Raw genomic sequence first — 16,316 nt, 5'->3', positions numbered from 1 at the left:
TCGTCCATGAATCATGATCCCTCACTGAAACTGAGGTGGATATTTTGAGACCTGGGAGGGCTCTCTTCCACCTTCTGCAACCCGTATATGGAGATAACAACCAACAACACACACATAGTAAGAGAAAAAGCTGGAGCGAAACACAGTGTTGCCTTGTTTCCACCATGGCAAGAGCAAGACGGGGGCGAGAGGCAGAGTAGTAATCAGTGTCATTAGATCCAGGTCAGTGTAAGCAAACTGGTCCAAGAGAGCACCAGAAACAGAAGTGAAAGAGAAGTAACCGACTGAGATGAAGAGCACTTTCTGGCGGAACTGGGATTTTAAGCCCAACCCCCACCCCACTGTAAGTATCCACCTTCCAAGGATAACCAATGATGAACCACAAGGGTATTCACACCCAGGGTCAAAACCAACCAGACTCGAGGAGTTCCACCAATCACAGGCCCTCAGGAATCCCCGCCATGAAGCCGTCCCACAAGTTTCTGACCACAGAAATCCCAACCCTGAGTCCCTGTGAGAGTCTCCACCCTTCTTTCCCCATCATGCTCATGAATGCCAGCCTCAGCATGAACCAATGCAAGCCTCCGACGTGCTGAACGACAGCTGTGGAGGGGGAGTTTACCTCCCGAGCTGTTGATAGGGTGGGGAGGACGGGACATGGTGTGTTGATGGAACGCTCCCTCCTGCCCAAAGCCCACCTGGTTCCACAGAGGATAACAAATAGATGGGACAGTAATCTAGCCATCTCTATATCAGACAACACCTGCCCCCCTCATGGGTAACACTAAAGACTAGCTCCTTAACCTAATACACTCATAACTAATGTAGTGTGAGAATTTTTCCAGCTACAACAACATACATGGTGTCTTATGACCTTAATCAAACTATTAAACCCTCCCCATAAATGTAACAACACCAACATGGCTTCCAGGTTAGGTTTGGTCATAAACTCAATTTTTCTTTTTTTAATTCAGTGTTTCAATCAATTTGTCATAAACAATCGTGCAATCCACAGCCTGCTTGTACTGACACTTCAATCCTACCATTATCGAGCAACTAAACTCTCCTTTCATTGACTGTTGGCTACATATTGTATCCTTATGGAGGTGCCACCTTCATATTACAGCAGTAAAGATGGAAGAATTCTTAGCCCCTTTCCCATCCCCGACATTATCCTTCCCTTCCCATTACACCTTGATGTCAATTTTTATCCCCTCTCACGGTTCACACAATGACCAAGGCCCAGCCTTGCCTTGGTTCTCTCGAGACAAGCTTCCTCAGCAAGCTGAAGGCTGGCGGCCACACGCTGACAGGCTTCTCCCTCTCGCCTCTGCAGCTCGGCCTGCATACGTCTCAGTCTACCCAGGGCTTCAAGCAGCTCGTCTCTCTCCCTACATCACACAAATTTATCACAAAGTGATCCATTACCATGCTGAGGAATGACATAGGCCTATGGAAAAACAAATTGTAAAAAAAAAAAAACAGCCAACTTTCCATCCCCAAATGAAGGATTGCATACCAAGAGATTTTGTGGGAATTAGAGTTTTTTGGTTGAGGGTATCATCTACCTAATATATGCATTGGGGGGGGGGGGCTGGGAAGGTGCATGTCATAATTCAGGAATATACGTGAAAAGGAAGGGAAGCCATCAAACTGCCACTACATTATCTCATCTGGTCAGTTTCATTCCCAATGGACATTAACCTGGCAACAAACTACATAAGAAAACTACAACAACCCCCTAAAGCATGAAGGAATGGTCATGTGCGATCAAAACGTAGCAACGATAGTCCTTTTGATCTTGTATGTAGTTTCCAGCCAGTGTCAACCTTTTCCTCATTCATGTGTGAGCTTCCAAAGCCAATGGTAAAAGTTTACAGCTGGGTCGACATTTGAACGTAGATTAGACCGCTCGTAGGCAAATGCAGAGTGCGAGTTTATGTCTGAAACTACTTGAAATGGAAAAAAACCGTTTTGACTCCACCTCGATATGGGACTTTCAAAATGGCATATGAATGCTAACGAGGCCTTTCAAGCATGCACAGTGTTTGTGTTTTCAGTGACTCAGTTCTGCTAGCACGGGCACTATTTACCTGCTGATACGAGTGTGAAATGTGTAGTTCAAATGATCTTTTAAACATGATTTTCAGCATTTAAACGAATGAGTGGCAATTTCAAAATGATTAACCATAATTGTTCTGTTGCTGAATGCAAATTGGATTCACGGAAATATCGGAAATACGAGAAATATCCTTCGATGAGAGGTGTCAAATTCCTACCATTTCCTGTTGGAACAAGCAATGTGAGTGGTGGCGGTGCGCTCGCCCCCGCGCATGCACACGCACAAATCACAAGCCCCAGATATGACCTTCCCGTCAATGTTCAGAAGCACCCAAACCAGATACGGTGTCTTCCTCAGGGAAGTCGACCCGATACATCCAGCACCCACATAAATATAGCTAGCACAAGTTTTGTGTATTTTCACATCATGAAGATGTCCTTTGTCGAAGAGCTGCTAGCCATTCTTTGTTGGTAATGACGTACAGCATCGTCTTTGCAATTGCAGACATCCATTAAATAAATCACCAAAGCTGCCTTGCTCACATTCCCGCAAGGTTCAAGGTCTACTCACTGGCAGTAATAGTCAGGGGTTTGGGTATACCATTTCAGGCCTTGCACCAGCCCACACTTGCACATCCACATTTCAGGCCTTGCACTAGCCCACATCGTCGGGAGTCTGGAGTATGGGCAGCTGCAAGATCTGAGCCTTTTCGGCGAGCCGAGCATGTTCTCCAGCCCTTTCATTGTGCAGAGGCACACTCCTCTCTCTCTAGTACTTTCCCAAGTATTTTCGGTTTATGAACCATTTTAGTTAACAATCCTTACCTCACACGCACGATATACGACAACATGATATGACCGCTGTTTTAGAGGTTTATGCATATGCTCCGAGCATTCTGGGGCGGATTATGTCATTTCAAAAGTCTCATACTATATTCAGTTTTCATGGACCCTCAATGCCATCTTGAGAGGCCTTTTCACCTTTGGTGCCCATACACACCGATATGTACCTTACAGGTTGTGGAAAAAAACGGAAACACCTGGGTAAATGAGGGACACCAAGCAATGGCTTCAGCATAGGTGTGGCCCATGTGTTAATTAAGCAAATAACATCCCAGCATGCTTAGGGTCATGTATAAAAATGCTGCACAGCCCTATTTCCTATAATTATGGCTAACATGTGGCTGCAACAGGAACCTCCCCTCCCCCTTAATGCCCCCATCCACAGAGCATGTGTGATCACCTCATGGTTTGATGAGCATGACACTGATGTTATCCATATGTCATGACCCTCTCAGTCAACAGGTCTGAACCCAATCGAGCATTTATGGGATATTCTGGAACGATGCCAGAGACAGCATTTGCACCTCCATCAAACAGGTGCGAGTTGGTTGACTTTGTCATGGGAGAATGGTAGCGCATCCCTCCTGCAGAATTCCAGACGCCAGCGGGCTCTATGCCACGGCGCATACAGGCCGAACTGGCTGCACATGGTAGTCACACACCCTATTAAGTGGCTTTACATTACCGTTTCCTTTTTTTGTCCAGTACCTCTAGATAGATGCATCAATCCAGTGTTTAGCCTGCTAAACACATGACATCGAAAGGAAGCCAAGTTGCATGTTAACGATAACCAGAATATACTTTTGACGAACTTTGGACTGTTTTTTCCACAAAAAGCTTCTTCTTCATAATTCAAAGTTTCCCGACGGGTGGTGTTATTCAAGTTTCCTATATATTAACACCTAAATTACCTTTTTTAATATTTATAGACAGATCCTTAGAAGTTGGCACATTTACTTTAATGCTTGTATATAGGAGATATTTTTCATGTCCATGTTTTGATTTGACATGGAAATTTGCAAAACAATTATTTTCTTCAGTTACAGGTTCAAGCTTTGTTGTCCACAGATGCACAAAAATTGACCTACAGAGCAACTTACCTTGTGAGTCGCTGAAGGGTGCCACTGTTGTCCTGCTGTGATGAGGATGTACCCACTTGTGAACAAACACACTTTGTACACAGACCAGGTGAGCTAATTCTCTCAGGGGTTGGATGATAAGCTTTCTCCCGCAGCTCCTCACACTCCAACTGAACCTCAGCAAGGCTGTGTCTATAACATGTTGTGGCAGTAAGGGGAGAAATGACAGACATCCATAGCAATTCATCGCTCTTACAAATATGTGAACAATAGGGTAGAATTAGCGAAAACAATGGAAGTTTTAATTAGTAGTACATTGCATTTATCTTTACGAGCGGTATTAGAGTTCGACGGCAGTATGCAACAAGGTTGTGTCCAGGATCAAACTATGTTTCTGCCTGCCATGGATTGCATCATGGGTCACACTCAATGCAAAATGCACATGAGTGGTGAACATGTCTTTACGGATCGAGATTATGTTGATAATGTTCTTCTTCTTGCAGAAACGATAGACGCTAGAACAAGTGTGCTGTGGATGCATCAATACACTACGTGAACAACAGCACAACAAAGAAGAAGATTCAAGCGCTTGGACAAGAGGCAAGGCCTGATAAGACGAGTATCTCTGAGAATGCTCACTGTGAAATGGACTTCGTATCCAAATTTGAATACCATGGTGACAAGATTACCTTAAATAGTCATGTCATTCTTGAGTGCTGCGAGCGGATCGTCCGTGCCCATTCTGTCCTGGTCTGTTTTATGCAGATCTGGAAGTCGGATGTGAGCAGGCACCTGACGATGTGACTATATAAAACTCTAGTCCTGCCAGTCTACACGTATGGTAATAATGCCTGGAATTCAACCTCTGTGCGATTCAGATTCATTGGAAAGATCACGTCAACAATGAGACTGTCCGATGCATTGCTCACCAGTCAGAGCTTTCCTTTGATCGACTGTTCACTTCACTGGAAAAGGTGAAAAACACGACCAGCAAGACAGGAATTAAAATAAAACTAAAACACAATGTATTAGAACACTGTCTTGGATGTGGGGGATCTATGGGTTGTTGCTGGCAGATGGATCGGCTGTCTTTGTGCCACGGGCCTGTTCAATACAACTGTCAGGGGCTATACAACAACTCTCTCATGGAAACTATGCTCTTCTGAATTTGAGTGAAAGGGTTACATCAGTTTGTAATTATATGAATTGCCGTTGATTGCCATGAAACAGTTCAAATATTGTTTGTATACATTGCTCGACTGTGCCTGGATTTCTCAATACAATATTTTGTCAAACTACAGAGGGCTGATGGCAGAGTTTGATAGCAGTGGTACAGCTCAGCTGGAAATAATGGACGGATGGAAAACTGAGCTGGTGAGCATGCAAACTTGTTTAAGTACTGAGCTTTGTGAGACATCTTTTCCATCATCTCGACCTCGATGTAGGTGCTGTTGCCATCGAGGTGCCCTACAGTCTGCCCCAACACCTATTGAAAGGACAATCTTTCAGAGCTCTTCCATCTCCCACTAGGCCTATCAATGGAAGCAGAAACACTCACCAAAGAAAAATCACTGTGGAAGATCCTTATCGTTGGGGCGAGTCACCTCTGTGACATGCCATAGATTGATTCATACATTGCATATGCCAATAAAACATGCTGTTTGCCAAATCAACTAAGTTGGCAAACAAATTTTTTATAAATAGTCTTAAACTTTCAAAACAACTTTAGTTGTATTTTTTTTTTTAAAACAGCCTATCTCTATCTTCAGTGATTTGCAGTCAAAATTACCTCAAGCTGTTGATGTGAGATTCTGTATTTTGCATTCTGACGCCATGCAATGCTTTTACTCTATCCTGAAAAAACAATAACAACATGAAGAAGGCATTGCATTATCATGAGATATTCAGTGAACCACTAAACAATAATATTCCAATGCATCATGATATCAAAGAATGACAGAAACAAAAATCAAGGAGCCACCGATATCTTACGAAAAGAAATGAACAGAAATAAGGATGAGATTACAGAAAAGTGATGGGAGGTAAGAAAAACAAGGAAAGATGAGAGGAGTAAATCTGGGAAATAAAATTCTGCCAGTATTATGCACAAATATATTGATAGCTACCAAGCAGAACTATACACTTAAACGTACTGCATCAAAGAAATGTCTCTTGTTTGAGCATGCAGTAATAACAATTGTAAAAAAAAATAAAATTAAATTAAATTTTCTTCATATTATCGACATCAAAAATAATCAGTTTTAACAAAATTAATTCATACAAGTGACCATCTATAAACTATCATGGTCTGACAACATAGTCTGACATATCAGTCACGAAAACAGGGAAAAAACTACAACTACATACAGTACTGTACTTCCAATGTCTGACAAACAGATCGGTGAACACGACACTGAACAGTATCCACGTAGACTAATAAATGTCAATGTGCGTCAGTGTCAGTGTCTCCTCCATCACTCCAAAATGATGAAACCTAGCAGCCTGAAACTTTGCAAGTATACGAAGAAAACTCCAAGGAAGGGCATGACAAAATTTGGCATTTGGGTACATTAAAACACCCCTTTTGAAGATAATTAACAGCCTTATTGAATTATCTCCTTTATCAGGTGTATCCTCGGTCACCACTCGACATTGGGTCTGAAGGCGCATCCTACGTAACCTCGCGGGGGTCTGAAGTCGCCATGTTTTTTGGCCTGCTCAACCATGTCTTGACTTGGAACAGGCCGCATCGATTTCTTAATGATAAAGTTTTTTTTTTTCACTTTACTCACTCATATTATCGAATGCCTGCTCAACATAGCTATGAATCACTGTATACATCACTTTAAGTGCTATAGTTTTCAAATTAGGAGCTTGGAGCAATTATATGCATTATATGATACGATTTTCCACGATCTACTCTCATGGACTAATTAAAGTATATCCTTGAAATATTATTTCGGTTTTGAGGATCGTATATCGTCTGGACTAAATAAGTGTTTTTAAAGAAATAAACAAGTCTTACAACGAAGCCGATACACCTATTTACTTTAAGCAAGCAACGCTATGTTCCTTCCTTCTCCATACACACAATAAAATGTGAATTTTCCAAAGCATTAAACTGATCTTTTTATACTGTTTGGAGAATTATATTGAGTGAACAAAAAATTTTGGAACATGCCAAAATTCACCAGCTTCATTGAACATTCATTGAGCGATATGATTTAATGCATTCACTGCTTGACCTCATGCTCTGTCCCCCAGAAGGACTGCCGATCCATAGCGTCTGCCAGATCTGTGTCGAAACTTTCAGAGATTTTGCGAGGTGCTCGAGAAGGAATCAAAGCAAATCTGGTGAAAAACAGACATTTTAAAATAAAGTTATCACATTTGCGTGGACCCTGAACCGATGTACCATGTTGTGTGTCCACAGACGAGCAGGCAACATTGTGGATTTTCTACAATGTTTATTTCACGGGCAAATGAACTTTGCGATGTCTCCAGGTTTGTTCTGCATTAAGTAACAACTCTTTTGTGCATAAAGTCATTGTTTGAATGAATTATGCCTAGTGTTCGTTTTATGATAAGGGTTGTGGGCTTGGGATCCAAGGATCCCGAGTTCAAATCCCATTCAGCTGTTGAATGAATACCAGGTGGGGTTGACTCCGCCCATCATCCTTCCGAGATCAGCAAAATGAGTGCCAGTTTGATGGTATCCTGTGTCGGAGTGGCAACCCATCTAGGATTGTGTCAATAGCCAAGGAGACTGCTTTGGCAGCACAAATGCTCTGCAGAGTGTGGTCTGAATGGATCAAAAAAAAAAAAAGACCATTTTACAGCCATTTTTCCCTGCTGTGCAGGGGTTAGCTTTTGAGGCAATGTTTTTTTTATGGCCGGATGCCCTTCCTGACGCCAACCCTAGTCGCCGCTTATGACACACAGGGATATGGTATACCTATTCTAACTGGGACATACACCGGGACCAGTACACTGGTACTCATTTCGCCGACCTCGGAAGGATGACAGGCTGAGTCAACCCCCTGGTGTTTATTCAGCAGCCAACGGGGCTTGAACTCAGGACCCTGTGATCCCAAGCCGCCACCCTAACCACTAACGGGGCTTGAACTCAGGACCCTAGGATCCCAAGCCACCACCCTAACCACTAAGCCTTGGGATCTACAAATTACAGAAAATTAATTAAAAACACAAAACTAGAATATCTTGGTTGTGGGTTTTGTGGGGTTTGGTAGTTCTCAATCACTAATATGGCTGCTCGGTTGTGTGACAAGACGACGTTAAATCGTACCTAGCACATCTTGTGCCAACAAAATGAAATCAGCCATCGTGGTTTTGTGTTCTCGGTCTCGTCTTCAAGAGAACTACGAGAGAACTAGCAAGTTTGTGTGCTCACCAGCTCAGTTTTCCATCGGTCCATTTCCAGCTGAGCTGCACCACTGCTATCAAACTCTGCCGTCAGCTGTCTGGGGTTCGACGAAATGTTGTGCTGCCAGATCCAGGCACAGTCAAACAACGTATATAAACAATATTTAAACAGTTTCATGATAATCAACGACAATTTGTAAATTACAAACTGATGTAACCCTTTCACTCAAATTCAGAAGAGCATAGTTTCCATGAGGAAGTTGTTGTATTGCGTCTCAAACAGGCCCGTTGCAAGGAGACAGCCGATCCATCTGCCAGGAACAACCTAGAGACCCCCCATGTCCAAGAAGGTGTTCCAATACATTGTCTTTTAGTTTTATTTTAATTCCTGTATTGATAGTCGTAATTTCCAAATTCTCTGTCCTAAACCGTATCTTGTGTTGAATCGTCGAGTTTGTGTCCCTGGCAAAGTCAGGCCTACTCATGCTAGTCGGGTTGTGCTTCTGCATCCAATTCTTTTTTTTTTTAATCCTACATGCCTCATTTTCGCCCCTTTTAAGAGCAAGATAGATTGGCCGAGGGTGGGTGGGGCAACAAGGAAGAGGGAGATGACTTGGCCCCCGACTTGCATCGGGGGGTATAACCACTGCGAAGAGGCATCCACAATAGATACTCCATGAGAAAGTTTTTGCTATCGCTGTCATGAGATCTTATACCACATATGACTTGGGAGAGTACAAGTTATGAGCTGTGTTCTGTACTCTTCAAATCATTCCCAAAATGTACTTTTACGACACTGCAAGACAAATATAAACTCTTTAAACGCATTTTCCTAAATCAATGAAAATATAGATTTTCATTTGAGAATCTAGATTCTGTGTGATTTACAAAGTACACTAGCATAACCCGCGCTCTGCGCGACATGTGGGTGTGTTTGAGAAAGGAACTGATGCAGAGTATCAGTAGTAATTTTACTTTAATGCAGTAAGTGGAATACGATTTCACTGTTTCAGAACCATTTTATTTACTTTTTTGTACCATGCACCTCATATGGTCTTTGAGATAATGTAAGCCGAATATCACGTTACTCGAGCGCAGAACAAAGTCGAAGATAGTGCAACACGGAACCACAAACTCGGAAATAATATACAAGATGTTTTCTTTCTCAACTACAAAAGTTAAAATAATCTGTGAATATTTCACATAAGTTGTAACATTACATGTGCACAATGAATAATGCAAACAAGTTGATTTGACGTAGCCTTTTGAAGTTGACCTTGCAAACAAAATGAGCTTGGGTACACCCGAGTCATGAGCTTGGCTCAATAGCAAAATCCTAATGGCCACCAGTAAAATGAAAAGAAAAGATTTTTAAATGGACATTTCTTCGCTTCTCGGCATCGCAGCAAGGTGTTGGTGTCTAAATGTAGTTGTTTCAGGCAAATTAATCCACCTCTGGACATAAAATGAATATTACTAGGGAAGAGCCCATAATTACAGATGGGTTAATTCCCCCAGTTTATTTTAATTCGACACCACTTGTGGAAGAGGTTCAGTCTCTCACTTCTGATCTTCACTATAAAGCCGTCACTTCTCTGAAGAAGACCCCAAATTAAAGCCGCCCTGAAAAACCAAAAATAAATTGGAAATCCTTCATAGTGCCAAGTACAGATAGTGGACAAAAAAAATTGGAAACACCAAAAGAATGTCACTTAGTTGTGTGTTGGGCCACCACGTTCACGTGCATCTATGAAGGGATGGATACAACGTGGCATGGAGTCAATAAGGGTCTGTAACTGTTCTGCAGGAACATGGCACCATTCTTCAACAAGGAAGTCCTCCAATTCATGTTGGTTTAATGGAGACGGAAACCACCGTCTTTTACGTCTCTCCAGATAGTACCACTCATGATCCATGAGGTCTTAGGATTGAGGTCTGGCAATTGGGAGGGCAATGTATGATGGGTAACTTCGTCCACATGCTCCTCAAACCACCCGGTGACAACACGTGCCCTGTGGAATGGAGCACTGTCGTCCTGAACGACACCCTTCCAAGCATGAAAGAAATGTTGCATCACGGGACGCAGATGATCGCTCAGCACAGTAATGTAGTGAGCTGCATTAACCCTGTCTTCTAATGGAATGATTGGACCTGGGCCATGCCAGGAAAACATGCCCCACACCATTATGTAACAGCCAGAACCTTTGACTGTTGGAACCAGTCACTCAAGACTACCGAGCTCCCTGCACTGTTGCCACAAGTGCATACGCCCATCCATCAAGAATATGGTGAAGGACGACTCATCAGACCATTTCACATTCTTCCAATGCTCGGCAGTCCTTTGCCTTTACTCCTTGCACAACTGGACCCACAAATGCGCGTTGCCAGGTGTTATGAGCGGTTTGCGCGAAGCAACCCAACTATGGTATCCCACCCCGTGAAGTTCCCTTCTGAGTGTTTTTTATGATACAGGATGCTCATGACGTACGTTTAACTCTGCACAAAGTTCGCCTGCCATCGCTTTCCTGTTTCACCTCGCAGTCAGGAAAAATCCTCATGAATCACATTTGTCGAGTATGCACTTCTGCCTACTGTTGCGGTTCGATGACAATGTCCTTCCTTTCTTTTCCCAGGCTGACATCACCTTCAAGATAGTTCCTCCTGAAACATTAGCAATTGCACACCAATAATTGCACCCTGTTTGAAGTCACTGAGGTCTTCTCTTGCGGTCATGCAAGCTCTTAATACCAGACTCGAGAGCTTCACTTGTGCTGAAGTACTGCTCTACCTTACGGATTGGTAAACCTGCTTCACAGCCGTCATTGCTGTGGAATTCAAAGCTCTTTTGAAACATCATTGGCGTTTCCCACAAATAAAGAAAAGCACAGCACCGACTGCTCTCTCATTGCAGACATGTTGGTCGCCTCTCTGTTTTCCATCACCCCTTTTCCAGTTTTGCTCCCTCAGAGTCCCTCAGATGCATGCACCCTTGCAATAACACTCTTCTTGTGAAAAACCCTAAATTCAGGCATACAGCTCACCTCCCCTTTCTTTCCCAATTGTAGACTCACTTTCTCCAGTCTGTTCAATTTTATGCTTCCATACCGAGCTTTGAATTAAAAAAAATTTTTTAATTTCATTTTACACCTGGAAAGGATCCATTACCATATTTTCCCCTAGAAAAATGAGCAGGTGAATTACAGGGAAACACATCCAATCCAAAACTAAATGGCGATGGGAGTTGAATAAGCGATGGTAAATGCCGGTAATTATTAAGCCTCTTAAGGATCTTATGGGAAAGTCTTTCCTTGGCACACCTGAACATTTATCCACCTACATCATCATCTGCAGCTCTGTGGAGCACTACTCACCCCTCTTGGCTTGCGCCATATGCCTCACAACTTGCTCAGCTTGACGCGTTGGAAATCAAGGCCTTCAAGATCATTCTCTCACGATGAAGCTGAGTTTCTGGGCCTGTTACTTTCTCATCGCAGATAGGTCGGTGGTCTTCCACCGGCTTATTTCTGGTCTTACACCCTCTGCCATTTCCATGCTCTCCACACTCCACCCCCACCCCCTCCAGGTTTCTGCAGGTGCTCATGATTCACCAGCAACCCCTTCTGGTGAAACTCCCAAAATCCAGAATCACTGCTCACCTCCACTCATTCGTTCCTCTTTTTTCCAACCTGTAGAACTTCCGCAGTCTCGTCCATCTCATTCTTCCCTCCAGGGCTTCAAGACAGCTTTCACCACCATCTCAAATCCTCCCCCACCCACAACTATGATTTTTTTCTACCCCCATTAACCCTACCCAAGCCAGTCTCTTTCCAAGCTTCCAGTTTTTCCTTCCTGAGAGTTTGCAACTGTACCCATCTGGTTGAGCCACTTCTCGGGGAGGACAGTCCTCCCATAGTCCTCATTCTTCCCCACATCCCTTCTTTTTCCAACTCTCCGTCTATTTTGTCTCTCAACCCTACAGGTGGAGTGCCCTACCTCTTCTCTTTCTACTGTTCCATCCCGATTTGTTATTTGTTATAGATCCTCCACGAGCATCGACAATATATACAAATAAAATAAAACAATTACTGCAAATGGTTTGTGCCTCCCACAACACCAACCTTACAAAAGCCAGCATCACCATCGAAGTGTTGTATACATCCTTTTTGTTGATTCACAACGTGCCTCAAATCTTCTGTAATCGGACAGGTTTCCGCAACATTCGCCGTCACTTCTTCAGTCCTCTGCACCAACAGAAGTTTGAGAAAATCGTTATTTCCCCCCAACCCCTTTTCCTTTGTTCATTTTTGCCCCTTTCTAAAACAGCACAAGGTATAATATTCCCTTTTTAAAAGATGGAGATATGGATCCTACCAGTGCAAATAATAACTGTTCTTCTGAGCATCGATTTTGCAGAAGCGCCTGGAGTCTGAGTACTGAAAATGCATTAGGTGGTGGGGGAGTGGGGAAGAAGTAATATGGGTGTTAGACAATGCTCATGGGGTCATTAAACCCCATCGAGGTCCCTGAGCTTCGGGTGGCATCATCAAAGCCAAGAGGACCCCATGGATGTAATTTCACCTGACCCCAGGGTCCACAAAGAAGTCCTGGGGCACCGGGCGACTCAACAGTCAGGTGAGTTTGAAACACAAGACGACAAGGTGTGTAAATGCTTGTGCAAGAAAGACACAAAACAAATATAAAGACAACTTTCACATTAATTATAAATCTCAATATCACCAACCAGCATCACTCTGCTGCAACTCCTGCCAGTCGGTGATGGGCGACACAGCCGAGTCCGACTGCAGTCTCTCGGTCGTAGTTTCCGAACGAAGCCTCAAGTCCGGTGCAGATGTTCCATCACCCATAGTTGGCTCATGAACCTCAAAACCCAGCTACAAGGATGTTCCTGCAGACAAGCATTCAGAGCTGCTGTTGCTCATGAAAATGAATGGGAAATGCAAAGCAATATATTGCGGGGCGGGGGGGGGGGAACGAGGTTGTAGTTCGGATTTACATTGTTCCAGGTCTTATGACGTCATTAAAAGATGACGTAATGTTTTTTTTTGTTGTTTTAAAAACGCAGGTTGAGCAGACAGTAGAAAACTCCCTGTCCATTAATTTGATGAGTAGAGTACTGATCATGACAAGAAAATGCAACATATAACTGAGGTGGGTCGATCTATTAAATTGTAAATAGAAAGTACATATAATATCAAAAGGGTTCAGTGAAGAAAGATCTGAAAGACGGGGGGGGGGAGGGGGGTACCATTACCAATCAGCTTGCCATCGTTTGCCAAGCCGGAGCCGTTCCTTATCAACCGCTTCGTTTGGAGTGCTTGCTTGAGTGCTGCAAATCCAGAGTGAGCCACTGGGTGAGCGCTCGACAAGCTGATTGGTCATCGAACGCACACCTGAAAGACCCCGCACGCGAACATTCGGGGCAATGCACGAAGCGATTATAAATCAATTGTACAATTAATTATTTTCATTATGTTACAGTATCAATATTATTTGAAGAATCCATTCGTGAGGTAAATTCCGCTTTTAGATTCCATTCCTGAGGTAAATGTCGCTTTTAGATTCCATTCCTGAGGTAAATGTCGCTTTTAGATTCCATTCCTGAGGTAAATGTCGCTTTTAGATTCCATTCCTGAGGTAAATGTCGCTTTTAGATTCCATTCCTGAGGTAAATGTCGCTTTTAGATTCCATTCCTGAGGTAAATGTCGCTTTTAGATTCCATTCCTGAGGTAAATGCCGCTTTTAGATTCCATTCCTGAGGTAAATGCCGCTTTTAGATTCCATTCCTGAGGTAAATGCCGCTTTTAGATTCCATTCCCAAAAATCCCAACGTCGTTCCTTACCCCGCGACTGAGCGTCGTCCGGTGCGGTCCTAAAGAATATTAAACCATCGACGCAATTTTCTCTTATTTAATTCTGACACTCATTGTCCTTCAAAAGGGTTTTATATTGGGGAATAATTCCTCTTCCGCACCTAATCTTTTGTTTTCATTTACAGTGTCGGTGCTGCAATTTTTAAATCTGCGGACGAAACAGCGGGTCGTTGCTCATACACCGCTCAAGAGCTTTGTCTACTTGTCGGAATTTCGGAAACGAGGAAGGAGAGAGAAATTGATGGAGGAGGCAAGGCACGATTATGATCAAATTAATTTACATTGCTTACGTATCGTAAGTATACGTATTATGGTGGTCAGGTGTCGCCGTTTAATAGCGAACGCAGTGAGATTGATACTTAACGCGTGCACGTGAGAGAATAGGAAACATAAACCGAAGCAACAACAACAACACAATATCCCTGGCTATTTGGAATCTGTCGTTCGCTATCACCTTTTGCTTCCGGTTGTTGTTAAACGCTGTGCGGTGTATAAACACGATTGGGTTTTATTTCTATCTTGTGAATATTACTCAATGCGTGCACATGAGAGAATAGGAAATAACAAAAACAACACAATACCCTGGCAATTGTGAATCCGTGTCATTGGCTATGACCCTTTTGCTTCCGTTTTTGTTTTGTTTCTGGGTTTTTTTTTGTTTCCGGTGTTTGTCATGGGCAATGATGCATGCCGGGAGATCAGGACCGGAAGTGTTTATTTATTTATTCAATAATTTTTTCCCCAAAGTTAATTTTATTCTTCCGAAAGTGATTTTTTTCATGACAGGAAGTGTTTATTTTGTATTTAACATTACCGGAGTGATTTTGAAACTCTTTCCGGAACTTATATTTTCTTTTATTCTTGACCAGAAGTGATTGTTTGTTTATTTATTCAATTATTTTTTTCCCAAAGTTAATTTTAATGAAGATATCTCCTGCATGACCAAAAAATAATTTTTAATCGTGATTTACATTATTTGATCGCTGATCCCGAATCCAGGCCGAAGTAACCGGAAATTGCGTCAAAATAATCACTTGGTCATCTACAGATCCAGATTTGCAAGATGTTGCTCGCAAGAGAAGTGTGCTTGCCCCTGCACCACATAATGCGTGCTGCACAGCGTTGCACTTTGTCCAGCAGGTTCCAGTCTCGCTTCAGAAAGGGCCTCCATAATGGGCCTCCATAATGGTAGGCAATACTCCAGATGTGGTCCAACAATATTTTGTGTAGACTGTCTGGAAAATTGCCGTTGTCATGGAAACAAAGGAACGTCAGAAACAATGTATCACCGAGGGCGTTCTGGTTTGACGCCACGTTAGTCTGCATTGAGGCTGACAGTGAGTACATTGTACGAACTCCGAGGTCTGTGATGCTATCAATTGTCACAAGGTCCACTCCACCCAAACGGTATTGCTCCGTGGAGGGGACCCGTCCAAAGCACATAACCCCACATTCACTTTCATTTGCCACAGTTGCGTCAATTTTCATCAACAGCCTGATGGAGTACTGCTCTCCCCTCTGGGCTGGTGCTCCTGCCTCTCACCTTTCTCGGATTCACGCTGTGGAAACCAAGGGATTTCGGATCATTGGTATCTCCCACAATGAGGCTGAGTCTTTACCACGGAGGCACAGGGGTTTTATTCTCGAACCCCATGACAAATACACAGACACAGCGACTTAAAATAATCACGGGAATTGAATGACAATATAAATATTTACAAGGAACAATAATCAGAATATAATCATGTGAGGTAAATTAATCCTAAAGTCTAAATTAAGGCACCTCTACACACAGACTTAAATACAAACACGGGGAAACGAAATCAAAGAAAATCCTTCCTTTATTCTGGCATTTAGCTTGGTCCAGAGATAGTCTTCATGGAACATGGAATCGAAGCTCGATTTGCTCATATGGAAGCGCCCAAAATGGCGTGAAGCCGCCTCCCACAGCGGGAACGTTCATCAGGCAATTTGTAAGTGGTATTCAACCCCAATACTCAGAGACCCCGCGCGGTCTCTTTGTGCATCGATCGTCCTCACCGACCCGCCGCTCTCAGA

At 43.1% G+C, this 16,316-nt stretch overlaps 1 protein-coding gene across 10 annotated transcripts in view; it reads right to left on the bottom strand.

The window, feature by feature from the left end:
- SDCCAG8 (SHH signaling and ciliogenesis regulator SDCCAG8) overlaps positions 1–14,418 on the bottom strand; it is a 160,319-nt gene extending 145,901 nt beyond the window's left edge. For 6 of the 10 annotated variants that reach the window (XR_015060398.1, XR_015060400.1, XR_015060396.1 and 3 more), the window contains exons 1-9: positions 14,229–14,403; positions 13,639–13,777; positions 13,108–13,272; positions 12,738–12,799; positions 12,485–12,607; positions 8,395–8,487; positions 5,773–5,837; positions 4,005–4,175; positions 1,253–1,391 (exon numbers count right to left, since the gene is read on the bottom strand). Coding sequence is in view for 4 of the 10 variants with exons in the window: in XM_085889703.1 (XP_085745829.1) it covers positions 1,253–1,391; positions 4,005–4,175; positions 5,773–5,837; positions 8,395–8,487; positions 12,485–12,607; positions 12,738–12,799; positions 13,108–13,231 (777 nt within the window). In the remaining 6 variants the exon portion in view is untranslated. Of the gene's footprint in view, positions 1–1,252; positions 1,392–4,004; positions 4,176–5,772; positions 5,838–7,228; positions 7,335–8,394; positions 8,488–12,484; positions 12,608–12,737; positions 12,800–13,107; positions 13,273–13,638; positions 13,778–14,228 lie in introns of those variants that run through there. The other 4 variants (XR_015060401.1, XM_085889704.1, XM_085889705.1 and 1 more) reach the window with 4 other exon arrangements.
- Positions 14,419–16,316: the final 1,898 nt, after the last annotated feature.

Source organism: Eptatretus burgeri, chromosome 7 (assembly GCF_056783735.1).
Source record: "Eptatretus burgeri isolate ZD-2024b chromosome 7, Ebu_testis_v1, whole genome shotgun sequence".
NCBI classification, from domain to species: Eukaryota; Metazoa; Chordata; class Myxini; order Myxiniformes; family Myxinidae; genus Eptatretus; species Eptatretus burgeri.
Note: the sequence above shows the minus strand (reverse complement) of the source record. Positions and strands in the feature narration are given on the sequence as shown.